Source organism: Hyla sarda, chromosome 6 (genome assembly GCF_029499605.1).
Source record: "Hyla sarda isolate aHylSar1 chromosome 6, aHylSar1.hap1, whole genome shotgun sequence".
In the NCBI taxonomy this organism is placed as follows: Eukaryota; Metazoa; Chordata; class Amphibia; order Anura; family Hylidae; genus Hyla; species Hyla sarda.
The window spans coordinates 303945921-303968661 of NC_079194.1; the positions used below are offsets into that span (position 1 = coordinate 303945921).

The 22741-nt window shown below is 48.6% G+C and overlaps 1 protein-coding gene across 2 annotated transcripts in view; it reads right to left on the bottom strand.

Moving 5' to 3' along the window:
• The window catches only part of GALNT18 (polypeptide N-acetylgalactosaminyltransferase 18), a 183993-nt gene that overhangs the window by 54001 nt on the left and 107251 nt on the right, over window positions 1-22741 (bottom strand). For both annotated transcript variants that reach the window (XM_056527964.1, XM_056527965.1), the window contains exons 2-3: window positions 21399-21591; window positions 12245-12411 (exon numbers count right to left, since the gene is read on the bottom strand). In XM_056527964.1, coding sequence (XP_056383939.1) covers window positions 12245-12411; window positions 21399-21591 — 360 coding nt within the window. The remainder of the gene's footprint in view (window positions 1-12244; window positions 12412-21398; window positions 21592-22741) is intronic.

A 22741-nucleotide genomic window follows, 5' to 3' on the forward strand; every position in this document is an offset into this window, starting at 1 on the left:
TCTGCTCCCTCAGAGTCTGTCCAGCTCTCGTCAGGAAGTCACAATTGGGATGGCGAGCAGCGTGAAACAGATGGTGGAACAAATGCAATTCACATGAACAGCGCTCTACGGAAACAGTCATCCAGACTCAATACCAGCGCTGCCGACCTTCTAAAGAACGATCAACTCAAAGGAGTCTGGATGATCAGAGGTTAATCAATATGATTTAGTTCACACCAATTGGCTTTGAATGATGGACAATTGTAGAATATCAGCCGCTCCTCCTATAAGGCTCCTGAAGTATAAACCTAAGATTCTCTGGTCATTGGGCCCTTTAAGAAGATCACTCACCAACCTTGTCTGCAGGTATCATGTGATCAGTACAGATATAGCGACATTATACCCACAACCACTATAATACAACCAATATAACTACTATAATACTGCCCCTATATACAAGAATATAACTACTATAATACTGCTCCTATATACAAGAATATAACTACTATAATACTGCCCCTATATACAAGAATATAACTACTATAATACTGCCCCCATATACAAGAATATAACTACTATAATACTGCTCCTATATACAAGAATATAACTACTATAATACTGCTCCTATATACAAGAATATAACTACTATAATACTGCCTCCTATAAACAAGGATATAACTACTATAATACTGCCTCCTATATACAAGAATATAACTACTATAATACTGCCCCTATATACAAGAATATAACTACTATAATACTGCTCCTATATACAAGAATATATCTACTATAATACTGCTCCTAAATACAAGAATATATCTACTATAATACTGCTCCTATATACAAGGATATAACTACTATAATACTGCCTCCTATATACAAGAATATAACTACTATAATACTGCCCCTATATACAAGAATATAACTACTATAATACTCCCATATACAAGAATATAACTACTATAATACTGCTCCTATATACAAGAATATAACTACTATAATACTGCCGCCTATATACAAGACTATAAATACTATAATACTGCTATATACTATAATACCGGCTCTGACGCTCGCAGACAGATCTGTGTTGGTTTTCTAAAGAAACAAACAGTTTTACTCGGAAGCTGTAAATGCAATTTTCTAGCAGATTAACTTGTCAATTTATTCGCCACGTTTGGCGAGCGCCGAGACGCCATGGTAATGTATCGCAGAAGAAAGCGCCGCGAGGACGATCTACAGGGGGACTTCCAGCGCAGACATTGTTGCTAATGGCAAAAAGCTGCGCAGAAGAATCAGACTCTGATGGTTTGCTACAATGTATCAGTGCAGGTAAAATGTATCACAATACTGATGTCCAGGGTGTCATAAAGATCAGTGTTCTCCAAACCAGGGTGTCTTCAGCTGTTGCAAAACTACAACTCCCAGCATGCCCGGACAGCCTTTGGCTGTCCGGGCATGCTGGGAGTTGTAGTTTTGCAACAGCTGGAGGCACACAGGATGGGAAATACTGATACAGGTTATAAGGATTATCACAAGTAAGAAGTATTAGGTTGGTGCGGACTTTTAATTTTCTGAAAGGAAACAAGAATTATCCATTCACTGACAGCAAGCAGTGAACTGGTGGAAAATATAATAGAAGGTTGTGAACTTTGAACTCCCTTCTTATAAAATTTTTGTCCTCGGTGTACAGGGCCCCGCTTGTCCTCGGTGTACAGGGCCCCGCTTGTCCTCGGTGTACAGGGCCCCGCTTGTCCTCGGTGTACAGGGCCCCGCTTGTCCTAGGTGTACAGGGCCCCGCTTGTCCTCGGCGTACAGGGCCCCGCTTGTCCTCGGCGTACAGGGCCCCGCTTGTCCTCGGCGTACAGGGCCCCGCTTGTCCTCGGCGTACAGGGCCCCGCTTGTCCTCGGCGTACAGGGCCCCGCTTGTCCTCGGCGTACAGGGCCCCGCTTGTCCTCGGCGTACAGGGCCCCGCTTGTCCTCGGCGTACAGGGCCCCGCTTGTCCTCGGCGTACAGGGCCCCGCTTGTCCTCGGCGTACAGGGCCCCGCTTGTCCTCGGCGTACAGGGCCCCGCTTGTCCTCGGTGTACAGGGCCCCGCTTGTCCTCGGTGTACAGAGCCCCGCTTGTCCTCGGCGTACAGGGCCCCGCTTGTCCTCGGTGTACAGAGCCCTGCTTGTCCTCAGGTGAGGGTTTGTTATAGTGTATCAGTATAGTCCAGTGGCCTCCAAACTGTGGCCCTCAAGATGTTGCAGCTGTTGATTGTCCAGGCATGCTGGGACTTTTAGTTCTGCAACATCTAGAGGGCTACAGTTTGGAGAATACTGGTCTACACCGATACACGGTAACAACCAGTTCAGAGATAAGCGGCTAAACACCTGCGTTGCCGCTGGGTACAATCCACACTGCTACATTACTAGACAGATTGGACGCTCCGGAGTATGGAAAAGCTGGGTGAATTTTTCTCAGGGGGTTAAACTCTTCTGCCATTTTTGAAGAGCCCCGGGAAAGCTGGGTGGTGGATATGGATGGTGAGTAATTAGTTTTGTATCCCTGACATATGACGGTGAGTGCCCCCGGACCGGACCATGTGAGGCGCGGACGCTCATTAGACCCTTCCCGCTGGCGGCTCGCTCGGTTCCCTGTCATAGTTAATTAGCCCGGATGACGCCGCTCGTCTCCATCAGCGTTTCTAGCAGCGACGACTCGTAATTAAAGCCGACAGAGAAAGATCCAGAAACATTGAAAAACAAAAAAAATGCTGAGTAATTTTGCGCGATAGGCGGACAGTTCATCGGGGCTACAATGGCGACTTTGGCGCGGTGCGATGCAGCAAACATGCACAATCCTGTTGGACTCGCTGCGTTGCTGGTCAGGGAAGTGGTCGCATTGTGACGCATGAATTGCTGCAGCTGCATCCGACAGGATTGCGGTCACAGAATGTCCAAAGCCGCCAAAACTGAAATACTGTTAAGATCTCCGCTTGCTGCCATGGAACAGTGACCGCAACTACATGCTTGTTTACACCTGGAGGCGGAAAGGTCTTTCATTGACCCAATTCTTCTCACAGCTGAGGATCTGTTACAGTTGTACCCAGGCTGGACAAATTCTCTGAGCTTAAAGGTATGAGCGCAGGTTAATGCTTCAGTCTGGGAGTCAGTGACAGCAAGCAGAGATCTTGTTCTGATAGTTTGTTGCAATGTATCCATGCAGGAAAAATGCATACGTTGTTTTTTTAGAGTGTAATTTCTTCGAGAACAGTCATTAGGATCCCTCAGATGTATTAGCATAGTAACCAGCCTAATCCCATACACTGACAGCAAGCAGAGATCTTTTCCTGATTGTTTGCTACAATGTATCAGGGCAGGAAAAAAATGCATTAGTCTTATTGCTTTGGATAACAGCCATCAGTAGGACTGGGTCAGTGCAAGTTTTCACCCAGTACATCGTAACATAATCCCATGCACTGACAGCAAGCAGAGATCTTGTCCAGATTACTACAATGTATGATACAGCCGAGAGCTTCTAATGATTGTTATCCAAAGCAATTATACTAATGAATTTTTCCTGCACTGATACACTGTAGCAAACTATCAGGACAAGATCTCTGATTGCTGTCAGTGTATGGTATTATGCTTGTTACTATGCAGATACAACCCAGGGGTTCTAATGATTGTCAGACAAAGGAAACAACCCTAGAAAAAAAACAATTCCTCTTTTCCTGCATGGATACATTGTAGCAAACTGGCAAGATCTCTGCTTGCTGTCAGTGCATGGGATTAAGCCGGTCACTATGCTAATACAGTTGCGGGTGTTCTAGTGATTGTTATCCAAAACAATTAGACTCCAGAAAAACCAAATGCATTTTTAATTTTTTTTTTGCACTGCAAGCTGTCAGGATAAGATATCTGCTTGCTGTCAGTGCTGTATGTGAATAAAAGCCCATAGTGATTCAGTTCTTCTAACAAGTCGGATTGGTTCTGATAACTTCTAAAGAGCGATCAAACTCCAGACTGATACCTTGTAGCAACCTGGACAAGATCTCTGCTTGCTTTCAATGTATCAAGTGCAGATAAAATGTCTGGTCAGTCTGATCGGTCTGGATACAATAATCTGGAGCCCCCAGGACTGGGTCACTACAGGTTTTCATCCTCTGTACAGTAATAGGAATCCCATACACTGACAGCAAGCAGAGGCCTTGAAAATGTTTCACAATGGAATTTTGCATCACATGTAACTTAATGGAGCCGTCGAGTTTGCTTTGCGTGCCGGATTATAGGACATGTCATTTTTCCGGCTGCGGTACAAATCGCTCTTCCTTGCCGCCACCGCAATGTCCGCCGCCGTCTCTGCGCACAAGTTATTCCAGACGGACCGGCGGGAAAACAAAACACAATTTATCATCAACGATGGAGTATATTGTTCTGGTCAGCGATATTGTATCCACTGAGGCTCAAACGAAAAACATAGCAGAGCTCACCGCGCGGCTGGGAGCGAGCCAAGGCGTATGTACGGCACAGCAGCGCTATACAGAAACGGCGAATCCCCTCCCTGATAATCCAGAACATCACAAAACCTTCCCTGGAGCAGAAGATCCTATTAATACAGAATCTAATTGGTAAAATGTTTCACTTTCCTGCAGTGTAAAGTATGGAGGATTTCATCCTGTGGCCATTGGCTGTCGGGGCCTGATGGGAGTTGTAGTTTGGCAACAGGGGTGTTTATGTGTCGCCAAGACAAACCAACCGCCGTTCTGTACGCTGCATCCATGGAACAATGTTTATGCTACAAAACGCATCCGATATCCGCTGACAGTAAATGGCGCCGTATCAGGAACACGTAACACTCGTCTATCCCGCCGCGGGACACTGAAGCCATTACTACTTCCCCTGGTACAATAGAGAGGTAATGGCGGCAGAACAATAGTCGCTGCTCTTAATGGAGGAAAATACAAAGCGCTGATTCGCCATTTATCCGATAACAAGGTCTCGCTCTCCGGATACTAAGAAAGAGGAAATCAGCGGCTAATCGGTCACATCAGTCCACGAGTGTCACCGTCCATCTAACCACGGATTATATATATATATATATATATATATATATATATATATATATATATGTAGAATCAAGCAGAAGCGGCACACCAGTATACCAATGAAAGCGTTGGGTTTATTCACACATCTGTGCAGAAAAGCTACGTTTCGGCTCAACAATAAAGCCTTTCTCAAGCATATCAAACATTATACAAGCGTGTATATATATATATAGGCCCTTCAATTGAATACACAAATGAGGGAGGGGGGGGGGGGTGTGCCCAAACCAAAATCAAAACAAACTAGAAAAGTACTCCAATAGACCATCATTGGTCTCATGTATATGTGTTATAAATACCGCGGTATACAATCATATATAGTGCTTACATATTATTCATATAATACAGTGATTCAATAGTGTACCATGCATATAAACTCTAATAAATTCATCTGAGGTCCGGTTCAAGAGGCGGCGTTCACCTGTTGACAGCAGCGTGGATGTCCAATCGGTGTCAACTTCCGTTGAGAGCAGGGTGTATGTACACAAACCCAGTACGCAGGTGCCGATTCACTACTTCCGGTTGTCGACGGAAGTCGTCACCAGTTGCCGGGTCAGTGATAATTCAGCGTAATATATACACACATATACACACGGAGGGGGCAGGAGAAAGGGAGGGGCGCGGGAGGAGGGGAGCGGAGCAAGTGGAGGGGCGCGGGAGGAGGGGAGCGGGAGGGGAGCAAGTGGAGGGGCGCAGGAGCAAGGGGAGGGGCACGGCAGGAAGGGGAGGGGAGAAAGGGGAGGGGCGCGGGAGCAAGGGGAGGGGCACGGGAGGAAGGGAGGGGCTCGGCAGGAAGGGGAGGGGAGAAAGGGGAGGGGCGCGGGAAGAAGGGGAGGGGCGCGGGAGGAAGGGAGGGGAGCGGGAGCAAGGGGAGAGGCGCTGGAAGAAGGGGAGAGGCGCGGGAAGAAGGGGAGAGGCGCGGGAAGAAGGGGAGGGGCGCGGGAGGAAGGGAGGGGAGCGGGAGCAAGGGGAGAGGCGCGGGAGGAAGGGGAGAGGCGCGGGAAGAAGGGGAGAGGCGCGGGAAGAAGGGGAGAGGCGCGGGAAGAAGGGGAGAGGCACGGGAAGAAGGGGAGAGGCGCAGGAAGAAGGGGAGGGGCGCGGGAAGAAATGGAGAGGCGCGGGAAGAAATGGAGGGTGCGGGAGGAAGGGAGCGGGAGGGGAGCAAGTGGAGGGGCGCAGGAGCAAGGGGAGGGGCACGGCAGGAAGGGGAGGGGAGAAAGGGGAGGGGCGCGGGAGCAAGGGGAGGGGCACGGGAGGAAGGGAGGGGCTCGGCAGGAAGGGGAGGGGAGAAAGGGGAGGGGCGCGGGAGGAAGGGGAGGGGCGCGGGAGGAAGGGGAGGGGCGCGGGAGGAAGGGGAGGGGTGCGGGAGGAAGGGGAGAGGCGCGGGAGGAAGGGGAGAGGCGCGGGAAGAAGGGGAGAGGCGCGGGAAGAAGGGGAGGGGCGCGGGAGGAAGGGAGGGGAGCGGGAGCAAGGGGAGAGGCGCGGGAGGAAGGGGAGAGGCGCGGGAAGAAGGGGAGAGGCGCGGGAAGAAGGGGAGAGGCGCGGGAAGAAGGGGAGAGGCGCGGGAAGAAGGGGAGAGGCGCGGGAAGAAGGGGAGAGGCGCGGGAAGAAGGGGAGAGGCGCGGGAAGAAATGGAGAGGCGCGGGAAGAAATGGAGGGGCGCGGGAGGAAGGGAGGGGAGCGGGAGCAAGGGGAGAGGCGCGGGAGGAAGGGGAGAGGCGCTGGAAGAAGGGGAGAGGCGCGGGAAGAAGAGGGGCGCGGGAGGAAGGAAGGGAGGGTTTAAGAGGTGTGGGGGTACAGGAGGAAGGACAGTGGAGGAGGAGGGCGCAGAACAGGTGGCTCTGGAGAATAAGGATACTTACTAAGAATTCAACTAGGAATACAAAAATGTGCTATGGACCCGAATTGGTCGCAGCATGTGCAGCGATTTTGTTCAGCTTTGCTTTTAGGTGGCAAAATTTTAAGAATAGCGCTCCTGGACTTTTTTCAGAGATTCAGAGAAATCGCTGCAAATATTGTGCACATCAACACAAAGAGAGAGAAAAAAGCCTAATTTGTGATTTGGTAAAAATTGCTGTAAAAAAGGTGTATAAAATGTAGGAAAAATGCAATGTGTGAACAAAGCCTAAAAAAGATAAAATCTTCAAATAAAAAAAAACTTAATTCTGATTATAGACTTCTCTTAAAATAAAAAAATAAATAAAAAAAAAAAGAATACAAAATTTGAATATGAAAATACAACAAAACTGCACATAATGTGAACTGACCCCCAACCTACTTATGAGTCTAATCAGTTCACCCAGGTGACCTCCAGCACCAGCCGCCTAATTAGATATACAGGTGCAGTGATCAAACTCCACACCCTCTCATTGCAAAGCCAGAGGATTCAAATTAGGAAATCATTAGCAATGGAATAGCAATCAGTGAGGCTGAAAACTCCCCCCGCCTGCCACTTTAGCTACTACAGGTAAGCACTATAAGCAATAAATAAATACATTCTCAGAGTCCTTCTTTAAAGGTGAAAATGTCAGCTATGGAGGTGCTCTGGCCATGCCGGAGTTAAACGATCTACCCCGCGGGGAGAAGGCAATCACATAAATCCGTCACATTGCGCTCCGTACGAGCACCGCACCTGCCGCCTGCGCCCGGGACTGATTGATAATTTAATTAACTTCTCAATCATGGCGGCAGATTAGAGAGAATCCCAGCGGGAGGAGAGTGAGCGAGCCCCCCGCGCCCCCCACAACCTACAGCTCTTACTAATATACTTTTCATTTCACCATTCTGCAAGATCTCCGCTTGCTGGCAGTGAATAGGAGCATGCAGTGTAAGGCTGGGTTCACATCACGTTTTTGCCATACTGTTTTCAATCCGTTTATCTAAAGAAAACCGTATGGCAAAAAAACGGATGGAACAGTATGGGAAAAACTGTATGCGTTTTTAAACAGTATACTGATTTTAAAAGTGCATACAGTTCCGTCAGTTTTTATAGAAAAAAAACCATACGTTTTTGAAAACTTTGTCCATTTTTAATGGGAGGGGTCTTGGGTGGGAACTTTCGGATTCAAATGCGCATGTGCAAAGTAAAAACATATACGTTTTTCCCATATGGAACCGTATACATTGCGTTTCCCATTGACGTCCATGTTAAAAAAAAAACGTATGCGGTTGCAGTACGGTTTTTAAACCGGAGTCAAAACCGTGGTTGACCACAATTTTGTCTCCGGTTTAAAAACCGTACTGCAACCGCATCAATGGGAAAAGATATAATATAATATATCTTATCTGTCACTGAAGAAAAGGCCCGCAGGCCTTGAAACGCGTCTGACTATCCAAAGCACCATATCATATAAGTCTATACCACTTTTAAAGACTCTATATCCACCCATTGTGGCCAGCAACCGCTGGATGCCCACAGATTTGGGACCACCACAACACGCGCGCAGCTAGCGCATCATTCGGACACTCAGCTGCTCCCAGTCTTGCACCCACAGCCCCGGGCAGCTAAGTTCCTGGACACGTCTTCCCCAGACCGGACGCCTTTCTGTGCTAGTCCAGGACACCGACAGCCAACCGGAGAACCACTCACCCAGGCTACGATCCAGATCGGCATAACAGGCAGCCTTCACCAATCACAGGATACCGCGGTCTGCAGAGGTTCGCGATCTACCGAGAACACTATCCGTGAGTATCGCTGCCTGGCGGGATCACCAACAGCCGAGGAGGAGGGTGAGTGATGCTGTGCACCAATACTACATATTCAAAGATTGCAACAAAGTCACTACAATTGCTGCTCTAATCGCTACTGTAGCCACTAGAGATGAGCGAACTTACAGTAAATTCGATTCGTCACGAACTTCTCGGCTCGGCAGTTGATGACTTTTCCTGCGTAAATTAGTTCAGCATTCAGGTGCTCCCGTGGGCTGGAAAAGATGGATACAGTCCCAGGAAAGAGTCTCTTGGGCTGGAAAAGGTGGATACATTCCTAAGAGACTCTTTCCTAGGACTGTATCCATCTTTTCCAGCCCACCGGAGCACCTGAAGGCTGAACTAATTTATGCAGGAAAAGTCATCAACTGCCGAGCCGAGAAGTTTGTGACGAATCGAATTTACTGTAAGTTCGCTCATCTCTAGTTGCCATTTCTACAAATCTGTTACAGTAACTGATGAGACTCATAAGATCTTCACAGGAGTTTGTTCATTCGTTCATTCGTTCGTTCGTTCGTTCGTTCGCTCTTTCATTCGCTCTTTCATTCGCTCTTTCATTCGCTCTTTCATTCGCTCTTTCATTCGCTCTTTCATTCGCTCTTTCATTCGCTCTTTCATTCGCTCTTTCATTCGCTCTTTCATTCGCTCTTTCATTCGCTCTTTCATTCGCTCTTTCATTCGCTCTTTCATTCGCTCTTTCATTCGCTCTTTCATTCACTCTTTCATTCACTCTTTCATTCACTCTTTCATTCACTCTTTCATTCACTCTTTCATTCACTCTTTCATTCGCTCTTTCATTCACTCTTTCATTCACTCTTTTCCTACTGAACTGTGATTTTTCTATTGGACACAATTGTGATTATCAATAGAAAGAGACCTATTGTTAACCATCCAGTGGACACTAATGCAAATATCTATTTATTAATTGGTGCATTTATTTTGTATTTTATTTTTTATTTGTATTTACTCATATTTTTATTAGTACTTTCCAATTCTCTCCTGCAGGGGCCTTGCAGAGTGATTAGTTATTAATTCATATACTTACATTAATAAATGAATATTTATTTGATCCAATATCTTTTCTCCTCTTCTTTTAATCTACTCTTCACTATATTCTATATATCTACTCTTCAGTATATTCTATATATCTACTCTTCACTATATTCTATATATCTACTCTTCAGTATCTTCTATATATCTACTCTTCACTATATTCTATATATCTACTCTTCAGTATATTCTATATATCTACTCTTCAGTATATTCTATATATCTACTCTTCAGTATCTTCTATATATCTACTCTTCACTATATTCTATATATCTACTCTTCAGTATCTTCTATATATCTACTCTTCAGTATATTCTATATATCTACTCTTCAGTATATTCTATATATCTACTCTTCAGTATATTCTATATATCTACTCTTCACTATATTCTATATATCTACTCTTCAGTATCTTCTATATATCTACTCTTCAGTATCTTCTATATATCTACTCTTCAGTATCTTCTATATATCTACTCTTCAGTATCTTCTATATATCTACTCTTCAGTATCTTCTATATATCTACTCTTCAGTATCTTCTATATATCTACTCTTCACTATATTCTATATATCTACTCTTCAGTATATTCTATATATCTACTCTTCACTATATTCTATATATCTACTCTTCAGTATATTCTATATATCTACTCTTCAGTATATTCTATATATCTACTCTTCAGTATCTTCTATATATCTACTCTTCACTATATTCTATATATCTACTCTTCAGTATCTTCTATATATCTACTCTTCAGTATATTCTATATATCTACTCTTCAGTATATTCTATATATCTACTCTTCAGTATATTCTATATATCTACTCTTCACTATATTCTATATATCTACTCTTCAGTATCTTCTATATATCTACTCTTCAGTATCTTCTATATATCTACTCTTCAGTATCTTCTATATATCTACTCTTCAGTATCTTCTATATATCTACTCTTCAGTATCTTCTATATATCTACTCTTCAGTATCTTCTATATATCTACTCTTCACTATATTCTATATATCTACTCTTCACTATATTCTATATATCTACTCTTCAGTATCTTCTATATATCTACTCTTCAGTATCTTCTATATATCTACTCTTCAGTATCTTCTATATATCTACTCTTCAGTATCTTCTATATATCTACTCTTCAGTATCTTCTATATATCTACTCTTCACTATATTCTATATATCTACTCTTCACTATCTTCTATATATCTACTCTTCAGTATATTCTATATATCTACTCTTCAGTATCTTCTATATATCTACTCTTCAGTATATTCTATATATCTACTCTTCAGTATATTCTATATACCCACAGTGTTCTTGAGGACTGGTTTTACATCTTTTACTTTTTCCTAAATTGGATAGGCCTGATTGGGTGAAGGCATCACCTTTAAAGGGGTGCTCCGCCCCTAGACATCTTATCCCCTATCCAAAGGCTAGGGGATAAGATGTCAGATTGCCGGGGTCCCACCACTAAGGACCCCCGTGACGTCCCTGCTGCACCCGGCGTTTGTATAGAGCGTCAGTTTCAGCATCGGAGGCTTTTGACGTCATGGCTGTGCTCCGCTCTGGGGACCCCGGGGATCGCTGCTGCAGCCCCCCACCATCATTACTGTGCAGAGCGAGATCGCTCTGCACGTAATGACGGGCAATACAGGGGACGGAGCAGCGTTATGTCACGGCTCCGCCCCTCTTGACGTCACGGTCCGCCCCCGTCAATACAAGTCTATGGGAAAGGGGCGTGGCGGTCATCACGCCCCCTGCCATAGACTTGCATTAAGGGGACGGGCCATGATGTCATGAGGGGCGGAGCCATGACGTCACGCTGCTCCGGCCCCTGTATCGCCCGTCATTACGTGCAGAGCGAACTCGCTCTGTGCAGTAATGATGGCGGGGTCCCGCGGCGATCTAACATCTTATCCCCTATCCTTTGGATAGGGGATAAGATGCCAGGGGCGGAGTACCCCTTTAACCTCGAACACTTCCTCTCATCATTTAGTGAGCTACACACCCCACTATCTATAATTTACAAATCTGTTGAACTTTCTGGAGCCAGTTGATATATAAAATGGAATACCCCTTTAACAGGTTAAATCTAAACAGCTGAGTGAGGACATGTGTGAGTGTCTGTGTATGAGGTTATATTAGAGTGTGAGCTCCTAGTGGGAGGGGCTGATGTGGAAGACCAATCAGGAGACATACCTTGCTCTGGCCCCGCCTCTGAAGACCCCATCATACTCCTCTTATAAGCCTAAGCTCAGTCTAGACCTCTAACTGTTGCAAAACTACAACTCCCAGCATGCCCGGACAGCCAACGGCTGTCCGGGCATGTTGGGAGTTGTAGTTTTGCAACCTCCACCGCTGTACGGGCACCAAGTCCCAGACCCCGGGGCCCCTCACCCACCATTACTGCTGTTGTCGTCCACCAGGATGATCTCCTTGAGAAGTTCGGGGGGGGTCCTGTCGATGGCGGAGTGGATGGACCTCAGGATGACAGACAGCGCCTCGTTCACGAAGATGAAGACGATGCTGACCTGCGGCAGGCGTTCCGGATACGTCAGGTTCTTGCACCTGTGGGTCGAAACAATAAGGTTATCAATGCTATAAGAGTTTCCTTACCAGGCAGTGTTGTCATGGGGACGCGGCAGCAGAAGATACATTGTAACACTTTGGTCAGTTCTCCTGGTTACAATTGTATCCTATATAAATAAGTAGTTTCCCACCAGTGACAGGTTACAAGGGGGGGGATTCCTGGGAAATCTCCATTAACTCCTTCACTGCCGGAGTGACCTAAAAAGACCCTTCCCTGCGGGTTGCCTCTTTAGCTTTTATTGAGCCTCTCTGCCGGGGCTGATTTATGTAAATTGCGCAGGTGTTTTCTATTCCGCCGACTCGGTATATCGCGTGCAGGTGCGCTGGAACAGGAAGATTATGCGCTGGGGGCGGTTTACGTGACGGCGGAGTGCGGAGATCTGTACTGTGCTGCAGGGGGTTATCCAGGATTAGAAATACACAATTTTTTTTAGTTTTTTTTTCTTCCAAAAACAGCACCACTCCTGTCCTCAGTTTATGTGTGGTATTGCAGCTCAGCTCCATCAAAGTGAATAGGACTAAACTGCGGTACTACACATAACCTGAGCACAGGGGGTGGCGCTGTTTTTGCCAAAAACTAAGCAGCGTTTTTTTTCTGATACAGATTAGAAAATCTGAGCCTTTTTTTTCCCCAAAAAAACAGCGCCACCTCTGTGCTCAGGCTGTGTGCGGTATTACAACTTGGCTCCATTTACTTCAATGGAACGGAGCTGCAATACCACATATAACCTGAGGACAAGTGTGGCACTTCTTTTTTTTGAAGAAGAAGAAGAACAAAGCATCAGTTTTTGAAATCCTGGACAACTCAGTTTAAAGGGGTACTCCACTGGCCAGTGTTCGGAACATTTAGTACCAAATGGTGTGTGCGCGCTTCCGGGGACAAACACTCCCCCTCGTGATGTCACACCACGCCCCCTCAATGCAAGTCTTTGGGAGGGGGCGTGGCAGCCGCCACGCCCCCTCCCATATACTTGCATTGAGGGGGCGTGGTGTGATGTCATGAGGGGGGTGTGGTTGACCCCCACAGCGAGCTCAGCAGTACAGAGTATTTCAGGAGCGCAGAGTATTTCAGGAGCACAGAGTATTTCAGGGGCCCCGCAGCACAGAGCATTTCAGGAGCCCCGCAGCACAGAGTATTTAAGCAGCGCAGAGTATTTCAGGAGCGCAGAGTATTTCAGCAGCACAGAGCATTTCAGGAGCCCCGCAGAACAGAGTATTTAAGCAGCACAGAGCATTTCAGGAGCCCCGCAGAACAGAGCATTTCAGCAGCACAGAGCATTTCAGGAGCCCCGCAGAACAGAGCATTTCAGCAGCACAGAGCATTTCAGCAGCACAGAGCATTTCAGCAGCACAGAGCATTTCAGCAGCACAGAGCATTTCAGGAGCCCCGCAGAACAGAGTATTTCAGCAGCACAGAGCATTTCAGGAGCCCCGCAGAACAGAGTATTTCAGCAGCACAGAGCATTTCAGCAGCACAGAGTATTTCAGGATCCCCGCAGCACAGAGTATTTCAGCAGCACAGAGCATTTCAGGAGCCCCGCAGCACAGAGTAATTCAGCAGCACAGAGCATTTCAGCAGCACAGAGCATTTCAGCAGCACAGAGCATTTCAGCAGCACAGAGCATTTCAGCAGCACAGAGTATTTCAGCAGCACAGAGTATTTCAGCAGCACAGAGTATTTCAGCAGCACAGAGTATTTCAGCAGCACAGAGTATTTCAGCAGCACAGTTCTGGGATTATCTTCCAGCTCCTCGTTTTCTCCATATTAATATTCATGACTTTTCCTGCGTCTGATCCGCTCATCGTGCGCTCTGAGGCCCGGCCAGCGCCGATGTTTGCCCGGGAGCAGCGTTGCGCGGCTGCCGTTTGTTTCTCGCCTTCTGGGCTGCGTCGTGTTTGTCTTTATGAAAAAAAGATGAATTATAAAATATAAACACTGAGGGGATATAGAGAGGAGCGCGGCCGGGGAGCAGCAAAACGGCTCGGATCTGCCGCCGCTTCATTAGGAATGTGACCGGAATACAGACCGCAAGGAGGGCTGACAGGAGGTGCAATCATGGGGATACTGTTACAAGGAGGGCTGACAGGAGGTGTAGTCATGGGGATACTGCCACAAGGAGTGCTGACAGGAGGTGTAGTCATGGGGATACTGCCACAAGGAGGGCTGACAGGAGGTGTAGTCATGGGGATACAAGTGCAAGGAGTGCTGACAGGAGGTGTAGTCATGGGGATACTGCCACAAGGAGGGCTGACAGGAGGTGTAGTCATGGGGATACTGTTACAAGGAGTGCTGACAGGAGGTGTAGTCATGGGGATACTGTTACAAGGAGTGCTGACAGGAGGTGTAGTCATGGGGATACTGTTACAAGGAGTGCTGACAGGAGGTGCAATCATGGGGATACTGTTACAAGGAGTGCTGACAGGAGGTGTTGTCATGGGGATACAGGTACAAGGAGGGCTGACAGGAGGTGTAGTCATGGGGATACTGTTACAAGGAATGCTGACAGGAAGTGTAGTAATGGGGATACTGCCACAAGGAGGGCTGACAGGAGGTGTAGTCATGGGGATACAAGTGCAAGGAGTGCTGACATGAGGTGTAGTCATGGGGATACTGCCACAAGGAGGGCTGACAGGAGGTGTAGTCATGGGGATACAAGTGCAAGGAGTGCTGACAGGAGGTGTAGTCATGGGGATACTGCCACAAGGAGGGCTGACAGGAGGTGTAGACATGGGGATACAGGTGCAAGGAGTGCTGACAGGAGGTGCAGACATGGGGATACAGGTACAGGGAGTGCTGACAGGAGGTGTAGACATGGGGATACTGCCACAAGGAGTGCTGACAGGAGGTGTAGTAATGGGGATACTGCCACAAGGAGTGCTGACAGGAGGTGTAGTCATGGGAATACTGCGATAAGGAGGGCTGACAGGAGGTGTAGTCATGGGAATACAGGTACAAGGAGGGCTGACAGGAGGTGTAGTCATGGGGATACAGGTACAAGGAGTGCCGACAGGAGGTGTAGTCATGGGGATACTGGTGCAATCCGATGTGACACTTTACCTAGGTAAATTTCACCGATTGTTTCCAGTCTAGACAATGCTCTGTGAGTTACATCACTTCTCAGCTGAGAGCAGGACTAGTTATGTACAATGTAACAGTCTGGGGTCCAGGAGGTTTAGCTCACAGAGCATTGTCTAGACTGGATACAATTGTATATACTTCTCAGCTGAGAGCAGGACGAGCTATGTACAATGTATCAGTCTGGAGTCCAGGGTGTTTAGCTCACAGAGCATTGTCTAGACTGGATACAATTGTATCACTTCTCAGCTGAGAGCAGGACTAGCTATGTACAATGTATCAGTCTGTAGTCCAGGATGTTTAGCTCACAGAGCATTGTCTAGACTGGATACAATTGTATCACTTCTCAGCTGAGAGCAGGACTAGCTATGTACAATGTATCAGTCTGGGGTCCAGGATGTTTAGCTCACAGAGCATTGTCTAGACTGGATACAAGTGTATCACTTCTCAGCTGAGAGCAGGACTAGCTACGTACAATGTATCAGTCTGGAGTCCAGGATGTTTAGCTCACAGAGCATTGTCTAGACTGGATACAATTGTATATACTTCTCAGCTGAGAGCAGGACTAGCTATGTACAATGTATCAGTCTGGGGTCCAGGATGTTTAGCTCACAGAGCATTGTCCAGACTGGATACAATTGTATATACTTCTCAGCTGAGAGCAGGACGAGCTATGTACAATGTATCAGTCTGGGGTCCAGGATGTTTAGCTCACAGAGCATTGTCTAGACTGGATACAATTGTATCACTTCTCAGCTGAGAGCAGGACTAGCTATGTACAATGTATCAGTCTGGAGTCCAGGATGTTTAGCTCACAGAGCATTGTCTAGACTGGATACAATTGTATCACTTCTCAGCTGAGAGCAGGACGAGCTATATACAATGTATCAGTCTGGGGTCCAGGTTCTTTAGCTCACAGAGCATTGTCTAGACTGGATACAATTGTATCACTTCTCAGCTGAGAGCAGGACGAGCTATGTACAATGTATCAGTCTGGAGTCCAGGATGTTTAGCTCACAGAGCATTGTCTAGACTGGATATAATTGTATCACTTCTCAGCTGAGAGCAGGACTAGCTATGTAGAATGTATCAGTCTGGGGTCCAGGATGTTTAGCTCACAGAGCATTGTCTAGACTGGATACAATTGTATCACTTCTCAGCTGAGAGCAGGACTAGCTATGTACAATGTATCAGTCTGGGGTCCAGGTTCTTTAGCTCACAGAGCATTGTCTAGACTGGATATCTGTATCTGTCTTTATGGACCTCTATTCGGGTGACACCCAGAGCTGCGCTCTAATTCTGCTGTTTGCATTTCGCTCTCACATCTCCCTGCTGTCTGTATAGAGAATACTCTGCGTGCAGCGAATCCGTCTCCGTCAATGCTCTGCAGCAGATTACAGGAGCGCAGCTCTGCAGGGAAGCAGCTGTCAATGCCTGGCGGACATCTGTATGTATACGGGGACTCGCACCATTGATTGTATCAGGACACACGGGATTTCTGGCAGCGGCCGCGCTCCGCACATATCACAGATGGATTGTATTGATCACGTAGCACAGCTGGAGGTTTGGTACATTGTGTCCAGGGTTTTGTGCTGCGGCTCGTCGGGAAAATCAGGGAAATTTATTTGTCAGAGATATTTAAGTTTTTCTACTAATGGTGGAACGTGGCCCCCGGGGAGCGGAGTGACAGGTGTTAATGTGCGCGGTGCCCGCCACCTGCTGTATCGCCGGCCTGTTAGCGGCGCATGAATATAACGGCGAACAATAGCGCTGTGCACTTCAGAAACTGAAAAACAACCTTGAGAAGAATGTCTGCGAAAAAAAACGCGGGTAACCATGACGACGGACACCTTGGCTCCATTAGTTCTAAGTATTTACGGAAAAAAACTCATGTTTTAGGTTCATGGCACAAAGGGCACGTCTGCTACGGGAGATGGCCTTAAAGGGCCAGCGCGGGCCATCGGCGTATCACAAGGGGAAGGACGCGGCTCTATGAAAAGTCTGCAAAACTTTATTCAGAGGACTGTTCATGTGGGTGTATCTAAGCACCATGTATGTGGGTGTATCTAAGCACCATGTGGGTGTATCTAAGCACCATTGCGAGCTGCAAAGTCAAAAATCATTTAGCAGAATCATGTGCACGGGACCATCAATGTGAATACACCCTGAGCCTATGAGGTGTGATACTCTCTACTGAGCCCTGTATCTAAACCTAACAGGTGTGACACTGTCTATTGAGCCCTGTATCTAATCCTACCAGGTGTGACACTATCTACCAAGCCCTGTATCTAAGCCCACCGGGTATGATACTCTCTACTGAGCCCTGTATCTAATCCTAACAGATGTGATACTGTCTACTGAGTCCTGTATCTAAGCCTACCAGGTCTGACACTGTCTACTGAACCCTGTATCTAAGCCTAACAGGTGTGATACTCTCTACTGAGCCCTGTATCTAAACCTAACAGGTGTGACACTGTCTATTGAGCCCTGTATCTAAGCCTACCAGATGTGACACTATCTACCAAGCCCTGTATCTAAGCCCACCAGGTATGATACTCTCTACTGAGCCCTGTATCTAATCCTAACAGATGTGATACTGTCTACTGAACCCTGTATCTAAGCCTAACAGGTGTGATACTCTCTACTGAGCCCTGTATCTAAGCCTACCAGGTTTGATACTGTCTACTCAGCCCTGTATCTAATCCTACCAGATGTGATACTGTCTACTGAACCCTGTATCTAAGCCTACCATGTGTGACACTGTCTGTCTATTAAGCCTTGTATCTGAGCCTACCAGGTGTGATACTGTCCACTGAGCCATGTATCTAAGCCTACCAGGTGTGAAACTAAGTGTTCCCCAATCACAGTGCCTCCAGCTGTTGCAAAACTACAGTAGTTTTGCAAAAGTGGGAGGCACCCTGGTTGGGACACCCTGAGCCTATGAGGTGCCATACTGTCTACTGAGCCCTGTATCTAAGCCTACCAGGTGTGAAACTAAGTGTTTCCGAACCAAAATGTCTGCAGCTGTTGCAAAACTACAACTCCCAGCATGCCTGGACAGCCTTTGGCTGTTCGGGCATGCTGGAAGTTGCAGTTTAGCAACAGCTGGAGGCACCCAGCCTGGGAAACGCTACCTTACCTGGCGTATCTGAGCCTAGAATGTATGATAATGTCTTCTGAACCACTGTATCTAATCCTATCATACTGTCTGCAGAACTGTTGTATCTAAGTCTTCTCTGTGTGATACTGTCCATCGAGCTATTGTATCAAAGCCTTTCATATGAGAGATATTTAGATCCTAGAGACAGTATCTCACATGATTGGCTTAGATACAGTAGCTCTCCTGACAATATCACTCATGGTTGGCTTAGATACAGAACAGCAGACAGAATTATACAAGACGGACTTAGATATACTGACCCAGCAAACTGTATCAGCCGTTGGCTGTCCGGGCATGCTGGGAGTTGTAGTTTTGCAACAGCTGGAGGCACCCTGGTTGGGAAACACTGATCTACACAGGATAATCCAGTAGGGGGCAGCAGTGAAATGTCAAAGTTTATAGAAATCAGCAGAATTATGAATGCAGCTCTGGATGTGACTGGAGTGATGGTAATGAAGGGGTTAGCGTTGCGATTTCCCGCATTCAGCAGATATGTTGGGGGGGGGGGGGCGTCCTCCAATAAACCTCATTTCTCCTCTCTAAGCATTTCTCTGCCATAAACCTAAATCACTGTGAGTGAGCGCGCGGAGTGACAGGCCGCTCATCATGGCGCGATGTGGCCCGGGCAGCCGGGAACGGGCGGGAACAGGCAGCAGGTACAATGGAGAATTAGGACGAGACGATTTCCTGTAAGACATAAAATTCTACTGACAAGGATCCTCAAGAAGGAAGAAAGAGGGAGGATTACCGAAAGTTCTGCGATTCACCGTAATTAATCTGATGTGAGAAAAACAACGAGAGGCCGCGGGGATCGGGGGGAAATGGGGGGATTGAGTCCGAGGGGGGGGGGGGGGGACACAGGAGCCCGGGGGGAGGAGGAAGAGGACAGAGGAGCCCGGGGGGAGGAGGAAGAGGACAGAGGAGCCCGGGGGGAGGAGGAAGAGGACACAGGAGCCCGGGGGGAGGAAGAAGAGGACAGAGGAGCCCGGGGGGAGGAGGAGGAGGACAGAGGAGCCCGGGGGGAGGAGGAAGAGGACAGAGGAGCCCGGGGGGAGGAGGAAGAGGACAGAGGAGCCCGGGGGGAGGAAGAAGAGGACAGAGGAGCCCGGGGGGAGGAGGAAGAGGACAGAGGAGCCCGGGGGGAGGAGGAAAAGGACAGAGGAGCCCGGGGGGAGGAGGAAGAGGACAGAGGAGCCCGGGGGGAGGAGGAAGAGGACAGAGGAGCCCGGGGGGAGGAGGAAGAGGACAGAGGAGCCCGGGGGGAGGAGGAAGAGGACAGAGGAGCCCGGGGGGAGGAGGAAGAGGACAGAGGAGCCCGGGGGGAGGAGGAAGAGGACAGAGGAGCCCGGGGGGAGGAGGAAGAGGACAGAGGAGCCCGGGGGGAGGAGGAAGAGGACAGAGGAGCCCGGGGGGAGGAGGAAGAGGACAGAGGAGCCCGGGGGGAGGAGGAAGAGGACAGAGGAGCCCGGGGGGAGGAAGAAGAGGACAGAGGAGCCCGGGGGGAGGAGGAAGAGGACAGAGGAGCCCGGGGGGAGGAGGAAGAGGACAGAGGAGCCCGGGGGGAGGAGGAAGAGGACAGAGGAGCCCGGGGGGAGGAGGAAGAGGACAGAGGAGCCCGGGGGGAGGAGGAAGAGGACAGAGGAGCCCGGGGGGAGGAGGAAGAGGACAGAGGAGCCCGGGGGGAGGAGGAGGAGGACAGAGGAGCCCGGGGGGAGGAGGAGGAGGACAGAGGAGCCCGGGGGGAGGAGGGGGAGGAGGAGGACAGAGGAGCCCGGGGGGGAGGAGGGGGAGGAGGAGGACAGAGGAGCCCGGGGGGGAGGAGGAGGAGGACAGAGGAGCCCGGGGGAGGAGGAGGAGGACAGGAGTCTGGGGGGGGGGGGTAGGACAGAGGAGTCTTGGGGGGAGGAGGAAGAGGAGGACAGAGGAGCCCGGGGGGAGGAGGAGGAGGAGGACAGAGGAGCCCGGGGGGAGGGAGGAGGAGGACAGAGGAACCTGGGGGGGAGGAGGAGGAGGACAGAGGAACCCGGGGGGGAGGAGGAGGAGGACAGGAGTCTGGGGGGGGGTAGGACAGAGGAGTCTTGGGGGGGAGGAGGAGGAGGACAGAGGAGCCCGGGGGGAGGAGGAGGAGGAGGACAGAGGAGCCCGGGGGGAGGGAGGAGGAGGACAGAGGAGACCGGGGGGGGAGGAGGAGGAGGACAGGAGTCTGGGGGGGGGGGGTAGGACAGAGGAGTCTTGGGGGAGGAGGACAGAGGAGTGTCTTGGGGGGGGGGGAGGAGGAGGACAGCGGAGACCAGAGGGGGAGGAGGACAGAGGAGTTTGGAGGAGGATGGCAGGGGAATCTGGGGGGGGGGGGGGGAGGACAGAGGAGCCCAGGCAGGGGGGGGGAGGACAGGACAGAGGAGCCCAGGCAGAGGGGGGGGGGGGGGGGGTGGAGGACAGAGGAGCCCAGGCAGAGGGGGGGGGGGTGGAGGACAGAGGAGCCCAGGCAGAGGGGGGGGGGGGGGTGGAGGACAGAGGAGCCCAGGCAGAGGGGGGGGGGGGTGGAGGACAGAGGAGCCCATTTAGAGGTGTATAGTGACCCTGGAGAAGAAGCTGTCGGCCTATTGAGTGTATATCTACAGTATATGGGCTCAGAGAGATAACGTCACCTGAACGCCCATTATTCCACCGGTCACCCTATAACCCAATATGGCCGTCTTCTCTCTGATCACGGAATATACGCGCACTCACCCTGCGGGTCTCAGGTCCGGGAGCGGACGATCCAGCGGTAAGCGGTCGCTCAGATAGGCGTTATAACCGTAATACTGGAACTGCTTCAGGGCGATCCTCCGGTGCTCCGGGGTGAGGTCCTGACCCCAATGTGCGAAGAGGGAGGAGTCTGTGAAGGGCTCGACCGCTGCTTCCTCAGCTTTCTGCGGGGTCTCTGCAAAACAAAGGGTTAAACAAATATGAATAATACAAGATTCCTCTGTTACTACAAGATAGGAGCCAAACACAATGTATCATCACTCCCATCATCCCTGACCCCAGGAGATCACAATCTAATCTCCTATCATACAATGTATCACTCCCATCATCCCTGACCCCAGGAGATCACAATCTAATCTCCTATCACATACAATGTATCACTCCCATCATCCCTGACCCCAGGAGATCACAATCTAATCTATCATACAATGTATCACTCCCATCATCCCTGACCCCAGGAGATCACAATCTAATCTCCTATCATACAATGTATCACTCCCATCATTCCTGACCCCAGGAGATCACAATCTAATCTCCTATCACATACAATGTATCACTCCCATCATCCCTGACCACAGGAGATCACAATCTAATCTCCTATCATACAATGTATCACTTCCATCATCCCTGACCCCAGGAGCTCACAATCTAATCTATCATACAATGTATCACTCCCATCATCCCTGACCCCAGGAGATCACAATCTAATCTCCTATCATACAATGTATCACTCCCATCATCCCTGACCCCAGGAGATCACAATCTAATCTCCTATCATACAATGTATCACTCCCATCATCCCTGACCCCAGGAGCTCACAATCTAATCTCCTATCATACAATGTATCACTCCCATCATCCCTGACCCCAAGAGATCACAATCTAATCTCCTATCATACAATATATCACTCCCATCATCCCTGACCCCAAGAGATCACAATCTAATCTCCTATCATACAATGTATCACTCCCAGCATCCCTGACCCCAGGACATCACAATCTAATCTCCTATCACATACAATGTATCACTCCCATCATCCCTGACCCCAGGAGCTCACAATCTAATCTCCTATCATACAATGTATCACTCCCATCATCCCTGACCCCAGGAGATCACAATCTAATCTCCTATCATACAATGTATCACTCCCATCATCCCTGACCCCAGGAGATCACAATCTAATCTCCTATCATACAATGTATCACTCCCATCATCCCTGACCCCAGGAGATCACAATCTAATCTATCATACAATGTATCACTCCCATCATCCCTGACCCCAGGAGATCACAATCTAATCTCCTATCACATACAATGTATCACTCC